The sequence below is a fragment of the Zootermopsis nevadensis genome, unplaced genomic scaffold (assembly GCF_977971745.1).
Source record: "Zootermopsis nevadensis isolate Lab colony 2312 unplaced genomic scaffold, Znev_1.0 Znev_ptg000007l, whole genome shotgun sequence".
NCBI classification, from domain to species: Eukaryota; Metazoa; Arthropoda; class Insecta; order Blattodea; family Termopsidae; genus Zootermopsis; species Zootermopsis nevadensis.
Window position 1 is genome coordinate 1,756,435 of NW_028259139.1, and position 12,519 is coordinate 1,768,953.

Consider the following 12,519-nt stretch of genomic DNA (forward strand, 5'->3'; position numbering starts at 1 on the left):
ATGAACTGATGATTCATGTGTACAGGTGCTCACAAAAGACAGTGTCACTGTGTCGGTGGATGCTGTGGTATACTATCGCGTGTCCAATGCCACCATCTCGGTGGCCAACGTGGAGAATGCACATCACTCAACTCGTTTACTGGCACAGACCACCCTAAGGAACACACTCGGGATGCGGCCCTTGCACGAGATCCTTAGTGACAGGGACACGATTTCCAGCAGCATGCAGATCACACTGGATGGAGCAACGGATGCCTGGGGTATCAAGGTGGAGCGTGTTGAGATGTGAGTTTTATCATTTTAGTCCTACGTTTTTAATGTTATGTTCTCAGAATGGCCTATTGTAGCAGCCAAAGATGATTACAGTGATAGATGTTTATGGAACCTTGGTGGAACGATGAATGATGGGGAAAGAGCGAAGCACTGGAGTGTGTTCCAATGATATTTTGTTCACAACAAATTGCCTGAAATGGAACCTTGGCTTGCTTAGTGATGAACTATGTGAGTAGGGCCAGGGCAGTGTGAAACTTTACAAATATGTAAATACAAACTTAACAATAGTTTTTGCTAAAATTTTGGACGTTATCTATCGTCTTTTGTTTCTCAAAACATGACGTTTTGAGGACTGGACCTGTCTCCATCATCAGGTAAAATAAAATTAACACAGGTTTTGCAATCTGTGGGGACCCTTAGAAGGAGCCACTGGACTGTCCAGTGATGGAGACAATAACCATCATCAGTATCCTTTAGAATGATTTACAAACTTGTAGTTACTTGCTATAAGTCTTCCATTTGTATCACCTAGTCATGTTAATTTAGCCAAAAGTGTACTTGCAAATTGACAGCTAGCAGAAGGCAAAGAGATTTTCCAAAAAGCATGGATGGAAGTGGAATGTCCGCCATGTTACTTTTGCAAGAAAATCCTGAAAGGGGTCATGACGGTCAAGCTGACCATAGACAATGAAAAAAAAAAGTGGAATGTCCCCTCATAGCTGACATATTTTCCACAATTTGGCACTTCTGGGGGAAATAAATTGTCCTGTGGTAGGCATGGTTTATGATGTTATTGTTTCACAAAAGATTTGTCATTGTCTGCTTGTTGCGGAAGAAGAAATTTGTAGCAGGCAATTCCTAAATATTCCACATTTCTCTGTCTTCAAATCCACACAAGTCCTTCTCTCTGCACATTGTTTTATTATCATAAACTTGCAACATTTTATAAATGTCTAACACATTTTCCATTTTTCACCTCTGTTCCTAAGAATGTAATGTTTATACTACATTATAAAATATATTGCCTTTCTGTTAACAAAGAAACGAAACATTTCTTCAATTGAACATTTTGTTCTAACAGAACCTAAATATAAATTATGATATTGTTATGTAATACTTACAGCTCATGAAATCATGTTCCAACATCCATCATCTTCCCCAGTGCTGTCACCTGCCGGAACAAATCTGGTTACTCTGTTGTCAGGTTTTAAAAGCCAAGGAACTGGAAAGTCCATAGTAAAATTCCTTGCACGAAAGCCTGTCTGGCGTGGATTTACGTGATGTTTTTGAAAATAGTGAACAACCATATCTTTCTATCCCTCAGCATTAAAGTTATCTGTGGATTTTCAATCGCAGATATGGCATGTTATAGAAATATAATGGAAGAAGGTTCCACTGCATAGAAAGTGGAATGTGTAAAGTTAAGCATAGAATGTGACTGAACATGCCTTGAATTTGTCCCACAGCAAAGATGTTCGTTTACCTGTGCAACTCCAGAGGGCAATGGCAGCTGAAGCCGAGGCTGCAAGAGAGGCTCGTGCGAAGGTAAATGAATTTACTGTGCCGTAACATTAATACAAGGCTAAGTCATTGACGGTGAATCAGATGTCAGTTTCTTGAAAACAACACTTTATATGTAAAATATTTGTAGTTATTTAAACATTTAATATATTTGGTAACTGCAAATTTTGTCTAAACAATCTTTTTTATATGCTTGTTATTTATCAAAATATATCTTAAAATATATTAAGGGCTTGAAATTAAGTAGTAGTACATTCTATGCGGTTTAGAGTACTGGGTAAATTTTAGTTAGAAGATGAAGAGAGTATGGTTTGACTGAGAATTCAAATTTAACAGAGAACACCTGATGCCACATTACAGAATCTCGTACTGACATCACTATGTAGTAGTCAGTGCTTTTGGTTCATATTTTGCAGGTCAAGGTTTGATTCTTAGCCTGAAGAATGGCTATTGTGAGGGTTTTTTTGGGTTTTCCTCGATCTGTCAAGACAATTTTGGGGCAACAGCACTTTAAAACAGGCCATAGCTGGTTTCTTCCACATGCTTCACAGTTTTCAACTTTAACGTCATTTAATACTGTATAACCTACTAAGCAGTGACGTGCAGTAGTATCTTTTGATTATTAAGTTGACAGTCAATTCGAGACTTGGCTGAACATCACAAGTTGCATTTTTGAAACAATATGGGTTTGAGAGTTCTCATGTCATTTCAATGCTTTATGAAGGTTGTCGATTTCACCGAATCCAGTCTTGTTCCTTAATTGTTTTTCTTTCAGAAACAATAGACATGGCCAAAAAAAAAACAATTTCCCTATGTTACGTCAACCGGATAGCCAATCTGTTTTAGAATACTGTTCCAGATTAAATTTCCTCACACATGATTTGGTTTGTGCTTCAAGTTCTGGAAACTCGCATATCAGTCGTCCTCTTTCTATAATTATTTTCTTCTCAGAAAAGTACCTACTATTAAACCCCCATTTAGTTGCATAGTCACATGAAGGTTCTCTGCCAACATTAATTTTAGCTGTGCATGTAGTCTAATCTCTCCCTGTCACTTGTACCACGAGGTTGGGAATGCTTCCGTTGCATGTGGATCGTTTAATTTCTGAAGTTTAACATGCTTCAAAATACGATCACAAATACAGTACTGCACGATCTAATTTTGCACGTACAATGTTTTAAAACTTAATTTTTTCTTACAACACCCAGCAAGAACTGAAATCACACATAAACAGTTAATTTTCACATCACCGTTGAAAGAACACATTCTTTCACATCTGCACTACATTCCAAGCAGCGTGGACAACACACTCAGAATTGCTTTCTATAGATACTACGGGTTGGATGAACTCGTATGAAGATTAACTTAAGGAAACTACCCCTAAGAACACTCGCTGCCTGCAGTCCAGTCTCTCGCTTTGCCACGCGCTACATTCTTGAGAAGATGACAGTATTCACAATCCTTGTTATTCAACTTGAATTATTTTCTTTTCATTTCTCAACTATGGAAGCATGTACATGTAAAGAATGTCTTTGAGTTCTTGAAGTGAAGTTTGTTGTTTGCTGATAAAGGTGATTGCTGCTGAAGGTGAACAGAGAGCCTCACGGGCTCTGCGTGAGGCCGCAGAGGTTATTGGAGATTCTCCAGCTGCTCTACAACTGCGCTATCTCCAGGTATGTGCATCTTTCAGATCATAGCTATTAAAATATTTCAATATTATATCTGTTCAAAAGTGACAACCATTACGCTTCAGTATCCTCTTTTGTTACACAGAAAGTCAAGGGCTGGTTTCAATATAATGTTTACGCTACAACACGTACATATTAGGTGTTCGTCATACTCTGGTGTGAGCAAAGAACACCGTATGGGCCTGTCTATGTCATGACCCGTTCCAACAGTGGGATCAGAAGCCCCACAGTTGGAATGCATTATTTTGAAACATTTGCCTCAAATCACAGTACATTAAAGACCTAATGCATAACAAGTCATCAGGTTAAATTAGTGCGACAGTGATGTATATGACGTGACATGAAAAATCATTAGAATTAGTGTGCAGCAGAAAGACTGTTGATTACAGTCTCTCTCTCTCTCTCTCTCTACTATGTTATATAAAAATTGAATGTCTATAAATGTGCTGAGAATTTTGAAGTACCTTGCAAAACCTAATATACTAATATGGCATTCATTTTAATGGGTAGCAATTGTTTTGGTACTGTGTGAGACGTTTGCTACAGATGTCCATCATCCATTCTCAATGAACTGTCTATTATTTCTTATATCTTTCAGTGTCTTCTACAATGCTCTTTGCCCAAGTTGATTTCTTAAAATGTCATTTCCAATATGATATTTTCTTGAAAATCCTTCCAGTGGTCAAATTTTTTTTTAATTTTTTGAACCTCCGTTTCTTTTTTCAGATCCGTACAGTTATGTGGGTTTCTCTGGTGATTTTATGAAATGTAATTGTATACATTTGGACACATTTTTTTTCCAAAATTTCATTTATTTTGTTGAAATTATTAGTTATGGCTTGCAAATAAGTAGAGGCAGATGATAAAATCTCAGGATGTCCAGTATTTTTGCCAAGATATGTCTGAGAATGTTGTATAAGTGTGTTTAAAATGTGGTCTGTTTCGCTGGGAGACACATGGTTAACATTTCAGCTTTTCAGATGGTTGTCATTATTGATAATAGACTTAGAGGTTTTGCCTGTTCATGTTATGTTTCACAGACTCTGAACACCATCTCAGCAGAGAAGAACTCCACCATTGTATTCCCTCTACCAATTGACCTCCTCACGTACTTTGTGAAGGCTCGGGAAGCTTCATCCAAATAGTAAATATATTTTTATTAATCTTCAGCACTGATTTCAAAGCACAATGTCACAAATAATCATGGCTGAGGTATCACAAGGTGTACAAGAACAAATGCAATCTTTTTGGGAGTGCATATTGAAAGTGATTTATTAAATGTGAAAACATATTTATAAATGTTTTATTTCACAAACTAATCACAGTTGTAGTGTTCAGACTTTCTTTCAGTTTCTTTGTGTCAATGTAAAATTTAAAACAAATGACTTAATCTACGTTCCCAACTAGTCTTTCAGCTGACTTTGATGGTCCAACACCTTCGTGTGTTTTGTAATTACATTTTTGTAACGGACACGTGTAGTAGCTGTCCCTCTATGATAAAACAGACTAGTGAATCTAAGTGGAATGCTCAAAGATTTTACTGTGTCTGTCAGTATTTATTGTATTATCCACCGGCATAAAAAAGGCAAGACTTTTTATATGATGGATTGCCTTTTTCATTAACTGTCCAAGGCTGTGCTTATAGTAAATATGGGTGAAATTTTGACGACAGGATGTCGCTGTAATGCAGTTGCCGATATCTTGGAAGCAACAACAAAAACAAATTAACATTATTATTTTTATTATATTGTGTAGTGAACTGAAATTTGGTAATAATATAATTAATTAAAATGCAAGTGTTGCATTTGAATGCAGATTACATTCAGTTTAGTTCTTACAGTCTGTTATAAGCTGGTACAATAAACATATTGGTATTTTAACAGGGTAGTGGTTTATAATATTTTTTTTTACATATTTTTAAGAATTACCATATTGGATAAAAGATGACATCAACATATTTATGAAGATTGTTGTCTTCTGGGTTGTTGCACCATGTAGTCTCGTAAATGTCCACCATCGCCCTGATGATGGAGGCAGCAAGGACCTCTGAAAAGCCAGTAAACATCTACCAGACTGCACGGCGCAACAACCCAGAAGACAGCAAACTTGTTATTGGAAAGTGAACTACTAGTAGTGAATTGAATGCTGCGCTCAGTGCAGCCGGAACTACTTAGCTAATATCAGCTTCCCAGTGATTTCAATTTGAGAATTCTTGTCTGTTTTCGGTAGAGAAGTACGACATATTTTCACTTCCTGAAGATTAGAAACTTAATGTGTACACAAAGTAACATTTCTTTCATACTTAATTTTAAACTTTGTAAAGTGATTTTTTAGTAGGAAAATGTAGTTAATGTCCTGAGTGTGAAATTATTTTGACTTAGTTACTCCGTATATGAAAGGAAAATGGACTTTATAATTTTGGTGTCCTGCAATTGCTGCCGGCAAACAAGAGAACAGATGCACAAAACCAATACTAATGATGTAAGCAAAATACAGAATTGGAAGGCAGCGAAATTTCCTCTCACTTTGTGTAATGTCACAGTAAATTAAGTGGTAGGATCACCTTTCCGTTATGCTATTATTATGTTGCGTGAAAAATGTTTCCGGATAATTCTCATACATGAACTTTATGAATGTATGCAAGGAAAAGATTTGTCTTTTATCACAGATGTTTGTTTGTTTCATGAGATTACACTGATTTTGCAGACTGCGTTGGATCTTAGAGTTTTTCTCTAAACTTAAAAGAAAATTTTGAGTACTGTGGTTTCATGAGTCTGACATAATTTTTTTTTAGCAATTCTAGAGATATGAAGACAGAATTGTTGGAGAACAATTGATTCCATCGACCCATACAAAATGGTAGAAGAAGAATGGAATGATTTTTCTTTATGCAGAATCAGCGTCGGTCGGTGTGTATTGCAGTATATTTTCATTTGACTTATTTCTCACGCAGTAATTAAATATCCCGTTCTACATAACTATAGCCAACCTGAACAAAATTTTGCTCCTTATTTAATTTGACATTATTATATGATTTGAAGATTTCATGGTGACGTAACTCAATAAAATCTTCTCGGGTGATCATTTGACGTGGCTGATCGCCCGAGAAGATTTTATCGACATTACTACTTTAAAATGGGGGATTTCCCTTCCTGAGAATTTAAGGTTTCCTGGCAGATATTATTAAAATTTTCTTGTCAGTCCAGACAGAAAGAAGGAAAATGCGATATTAAGGTGAATCACAACAATAGAGCTACTTATTATTATGAATGTGTTAAAAATGGTGTTTACTTATAACATGGAATTTTGGAATGGTACAAAGTGACAGTTTCTACAGGATACAAAACTTAACCGTACGTGAAAGATGGCTGATTGATTTCTGTAGTGGTTCACATTTCAGGTGATATGAAATTTTTTTCCCCAAAAGCTGAAAACTAGGCGGACACTGAAACTGCAGCATTACTGTATTGAAGTATCTTCAAAGATAGATTTATTTCTTGTCGCTGATTCTGAAAGAGTTGCTGGAAACTATTAAATGGGTCAAAAGTATGAGAAATGCTTGAAATGAGATATTGCATAACATTTCAGGAATTAATTTTTTAAAATAAGTTGCAATATTTTAAAACATAATTGTTCATAATTCAGATGTTTCTATAATATAATTTCTCTTGGGAAGTTTTATTCACAATGAAATATGTTTCTGGATAATATATGTGGTGAGGTAGGGAAGCACTTTGTACGCAGTGAGATTTTTCTGATTCTTTTCATAAGAAGATCCAGTAATAAAAGTAATGTACACACTTTTTGTTATTGGTAAGCATCCCATGTTCATTCCATGACTTAACTGGAGTTATATAATTTTGTGGTATAGGTTAGACTACTTTCAAATCAAGATACTCTGGTTAGGAACATGCAACAGAGACTTACGTTGAATTGTTTCGTGATATGTTTGTTGTACCTATTAATCAGTATTGGTCCAGAAATGTTAACCCTTTTTCCGGTTAACTTCATTGTGGCGTTATGTTTGACCACATGCTGTCAGTAGCATCATAAGATGGGTAATCTATGATTGACTTTCATTTATGTACACTTTTTATTATTCTCTAAAGTATTTGTTCTGAATAGATTCCATATATGAAGGTGAATTTTGGTGTTTTGTAAAAGATTCTGAAATAAAATAATTCACTTTGATGCGTGTTTCATACTGCATTTGGCCCTTAAACTTCCTGGATGTTCATGAACTCCATCCAGGCAAAGTTGAGTCCTTTGTCTTGTAATTTCAATAACACATTATTTTGAACACACATGATAATCATTGCCAGTCAATATTTGGACACTATTAGGCAAAATAACAATAACAGACTTCAATCCCAGAACTACAGACTAAGAAAATTAAAGTTTTGGGACACGAACTTCGTACAGGAGCCGAGTCCTTCCTAAGAAGCCAACGGTCACTCAGGAGGAGGAGGAGGCTCAATCCTGAGTAATAGTATATAAGCAGGTCATCTTAGGGACGTAGTGGATTCTTATCCTTTGTTCGTCAGATTATAACCATGTTGCCTTCGACTGGCTCGCTGCCTCCAGCATCCACGACCACCAACTGTCCTCTACATAATCTTCAACAATAAACCCATTACGGTCAGTACAAGCAAGCACCGCCAACCCTTGAGGTAAAACCGCTCGGCCACCTGCGTTCCAGACCCCTAAGCAAGCTTGGACCTGCGAGCTTTGGGATCAACGATTCAGCATCATAAGACATCGAATGAATGAAATATGAATTCATGTAAACCAACATTTTAAAAAAAATTAAAGGTGTATTCCTAAGAGATTTGAACGTGTATTTTTATTGTATGCATTTTACATCATGTCTTTTGATCTCTTAATGCTTAATATTGGAATGAATTAACCACATGCAACTTCGAGCCTGTGGGAAGACTGTTCTTGTGAATGAAGGAAATACACAAATATTTTCAGGAATGTGTTATATTCATGAGTTCCTGCTCCTTTCCTGGCACAAAAACAGTATGATTGCTCGAGTGCAGAAACAGGTTTCTGACGTAAGCTCTAAATATATATTTGTCTTTAGGTTAATGAGCATGCAGAAATCTGTCAAACCACACAAAATCTACCAACACACTTTTGGAATAATTGCTGTAAATTCATGTTAATATGGCTGCTATTGCGTAGTTGCATCAGGAGCTGAGGTCTTGCAGTATGGAAGGTCAAAGGGTAGGCGCGATGGCTGGCAGCCCACAATGGAGAAGGTGACCACTGCCGTGGGATCACGGTACAGAGCAGTCTCATAGCGTGTGACAGTGTCTGTGATGGTGGCTCGCCGCAGGCCAAGGTACTCGTCCCAGCCCGTAGTCTCAGTGGAGCCTGTCAGCCATCTTTGATCTCGCGATGGTTCGTGCAGTGAGGCTGCTCTTGTTGTCATGATTCTGAAAAAGAAGATACACATTTCTGTGATTGTAAATATTTTGACATGTCTCACAAGTTATTATTATTTAGTGTTCTGTCTGACGACAGGTCCATATGAACAGGATCCTTCCATCCTTTTCTCGGACTGGGACCTGTTCATATACGTTCTTGGCAGATGATCCAGAAGTGGTTTGCCATTGCTAGAAGAGACCCAAATCTCTTTCCCATCTACTGTAAACATTTAATTACAATAAATCTATCCTCCCAAGGTTGCTGTTGCTAAAAACAAAGTTATCTTGTCAAATGTGCGTCGGTTAAAATCTCGGAAGTAAAATTTTGGAGTCGAACAATAAATATTTAAAGTGAATATTAATTAAATAAGTAGTTCAGGAATTGTGTCTAATTGCAGTATTTGATATTAACAGTTTTGAATTTTGGGCTCTCTTGCCAGGAGGATTCATTGCATTGTTAAATGACAGGTTAGTTAGGTGGTCAGTTTGTTAAGTAGCTGTCTGTTGGGTCAGTCTGTAGGTTATACAACCCAAGATTAAAAGGAGCACTGACTTCAGGATGGCAAGTCCGTCTCATTGAAGGGAGGCAGAATACTCACTGCACAGGAGCTGTGGGCAATATCTCCGGCTGTCCGCAGGGCAACAGAGAGGGTGCAACAGCAATGCATGATGACATCGTGGTTTGAGTGATGGTGCGTCGCTCCTCCACCACGGCAGTAGCCTCCGTCCGTCTCAGCAGCCACCGAGCATCCCTATCTGCCTGCGCTAGGGACACCACCAGCAGGACCACGCACCACACTTGCATATCTTAAGATCAAAGGTCAGTCTGACTGATATTCTGGAAGTAACTGGTCCGCAAACGTAGCAGAACACAGGCTATCATAATTCTTTGTGCCTTTCAGGCATGTAAACACAACTTCCTTCTCAATCCTTTTCAGTTTTCAATAAGTAATAATGTCCTCAACTTGTTTGGTGTGAAATTAGCTCTGCATTTAGTATAATATCATTAAAATATAAACTACAAATCTATTATTATTAATTGTTATTTACAAACTGACAGGTTAAGATACATTTCAACACATATTGTACGCTGTGCATTGTATTTACTGTCGGAGTTTAAGGCCCCCCCCTGAATCCATGCAGTCGGCAGAGACAAATGAAACGCTTTAAAAAATGCATGTTAATGAAATGTTAAAAATTGTGTGAAGTATATACATTACATTGCAGTTCGCTCATTTTCTTTCATTAATAAGAAAAGTAGTCAGTACATAAATATTATGTTGAAGAGATAGGCTTTTTTACATCGCAAATCCACTTCAACGATTATGTGTAAGATACTGATGGTAACGCTTGCGTGCTACGTACAGAATGTGGCACGAATTTAATTACAACTACAAGCATTCAGAATTTACAAAGTACGTATGTGTATTTCGGTATGGATTACAACTTTCTAGTCTTGTGTTGTGAAGTATTCTCATAAAAGCTACCATCAATAAGGGTAAGAAGAGAACGAAATGTTTACCTGAAAACTGTTCCAACTGTGGATCTTTCGACCAGCTGGCCAGACAACAGAATGAAAAAGTTTGGGCAGAATTGGCAAGCTGTTTTCCAAGAATAACGAGCTTGAGGCAAGAAGATAAATTGTTGTGATAATCGTCCCTAATGGCGCCACGTCTAGGTGATTAAGGAATGAGAAACAACAAACTTCCGGGTCAGCAAATGGAAAGAGAAGTTTTTCCATCACAAGGGTGCACAAACGTTTACATCAACGAGCGATGTGAGGTTTTAACGGCGGTGAGTCTGAAGATTTCTGTCTTCTGGGTTGTTGCGCTGTGTAGTCTGGTCGATGTTTACCAACGTTTCAGAGGTCATACTGCCTCCGTCATCAGAGTATGAAGATTTCTGTCTTCTAGGTTGTTGCGCTGTGTAGTCTGGTCGATGTTAACCAACGTTTCAGAGGTCATACTGCCTCCGTCATCAGAGTATGAAGATTTCTGTCTTCTGGGTTGTTGTGCCGTGTAGTCTGGTAGAGGTTTACCAACGTTTCAGAGGTCCTTGCTGCCTCCATCATCAGGGTGATGAATGAGCCGCACGATCAACCACTAACCAAAAAGTCTACCACAAGCGCGAGACATCGTCCTATGCTAGGTGACACCATTCCTACGCAAGAAACGCATTGCTGGAAAAGGTAAACAGTGCCTTACTTTTAAAACGTGGGTGTGATTTCTCTACCGGGGATTTTGTCGTGGCGGAAAGCCTTGAAAATGCAAAGTAAGGTTCTATTGCTGCTGAGAGGTTAACCCATCCTTTGCGTCTGGCTTGGGGCACGGTGCTTTGTTGCTGTGCACGGAGCTGGGATATTCTTTTCATGGAGATAATCGTTCTACCACAACCCCTGATCGCCAGACACGGTGTCCGGCAGAGACTGGGTCCGGGAGTGACCATGTCCGCGTCCGGTAGAGACTGGGTCGTTCAGAGATCGGGTAGGGAGAAGTTTGGAAAAAATTTTGAAAAATCAAAAAATGCCGGAAAATGTCGACAAAGCGCACAAAACAAAAACATTTGGAAAAATTTCACCTTCAAAAACTTTTGAATAAATTTCGAAAAATTTCGTTTAATACGCTTTTATGAAATTTACGACCTATTTAAAAATTTGGAAAATTTTCGAATTTTGATGGTCGTTTCACCACACCACAAACGTCAGAGACAGTGTCCGGTACAGAACGGGCTCGTCACACACCGACACGGCAGGGAACGGTGGGGAGAATTTTGAACTTAATTTTTTTCTGATATTTCGGAAATGTTTGGTGTTTGCGGTTTTTAGACGGATTCCAGCATTTTTTTTAATTTTTCAAAATTCACCCCACACGATCATCACCAGAACAGATTTATGCTAGACTCGGTCTCTGCCAGACCTAATCTCTGTCACACCCGGTCTCTCCAAGCTCCGGTCACAGCTTCACCCGTTCTCCACCTCACTAGGTTTATGCCTCACCTGATATTTGCCGGAACCGTTCTTTGCAGAGCCGGCCCGTCAGAGACTGCGTTATACAGAGAAAGTGTCATGCAGATTCAGATTCCGGCAGAGACTGAGGTCGGTAGAAACCGGGTGGCACAGAGACAGTCTAGCAGAAAACGTGTGTCGCAGATACAGAATCTGTTCTGTACCTGGGTGGGGAAATTTTGAAAAAAATTCAAGTTTTTCAAAAAATGATGGAAATTGTCCAGAAAGCGCACAAAACCAAAAAAAATTGAGAAATTTCACCTTCAAAATATTTCTCAAAATTTTAAAAAAAATTTGGTTTTGTGCGCTTTTCAGACAATTTAAAGCATTTTTTGATTATTCGCAAATTGTCATAATTTTCAATTTTTTTCAAAGGTCTCCTCAAGAGGTGCATGCCAGTCTCGGTGAATGCCACATCCTGTCTCTGCCGGACTCCGCCTCAATCTCACCCAGTTGCTGCGTGCCTCGTTGTTCCCACCAACCGGCCTCCGCAGGAGTCTGGTCTCTGCAGATCCGTGACTGCCTCACGTGTTGCCTGAAGCACCTGGTCTTGTCAGAGACGACACATCAGAGCCCTGTCATACAGAGACCGGTCCGTGCA

General features: G+C 38.4%; 2 protein-coding genes across 11 annotated transcripts in view; one reads left to right on the top strand and one right to left on the bottom strand.

The window, feature by feature from the left end:
• The window catches only part of LOC110834681 (band 7 protein AGAP004871), a 115,007-nt gene extending 107,334 nt beyond the window's left edge, over window positions 1-7,673 (top strand). For all 10 annotated transcript variants that reach the window (XM_087343900.1, XM_022074103.2, XM_022074107.2 and 7 more), the window contains 4 exons: window positions 26-285; window positions 1,740-1,818; window positions 3,366-3,467; window positions 4,523-7,673. In XM_087343900.1, the coding sequence (XP_087200026.1) occupies window positions 26-285; window positions 1,740-1,818; window positions 3,366-3,467; window positions 4,523-4,627 (546 nt within the window). In that variant the 3' untranslated portion in view covers window positions 4,628-7,673. The remainder of the gene's footprint in view (window positions 1-25; window positions 286-1,739; window positions 1,819-3,365; window positions 3,468-4,522) is intronic.
• A 624-nt stretch (window positions 7,674-8,297) lies between these two features.
• LOC110834682 (uncharacterized) lies at window positions 8,298-10,684 on the bottom strand. Its single transcript, XM_022074110.2, has 3 exons — window positions 10,437-10,684; window positions 9,514-9,721; window positions 8,298-8,923 (listed from the first exon to the last, which is right to left on the bottom strand). The coding sequence occupies exons 2-3, from the start codon at window positions 9,717-9,719 to the stop codon at window positions 8,659-8,661; spliced, it is 471 nt and encodes a 156-aa protein (XP_021929802.1). The 5' UTR covers window positions 9,720-9,721; window positions 10,437-10,684; the 3' UTR covers window positions 8,298-8,658.
• Between the last annotated feature and the right edge of the window lie 1,835 nt (window positions 10,685-12,519).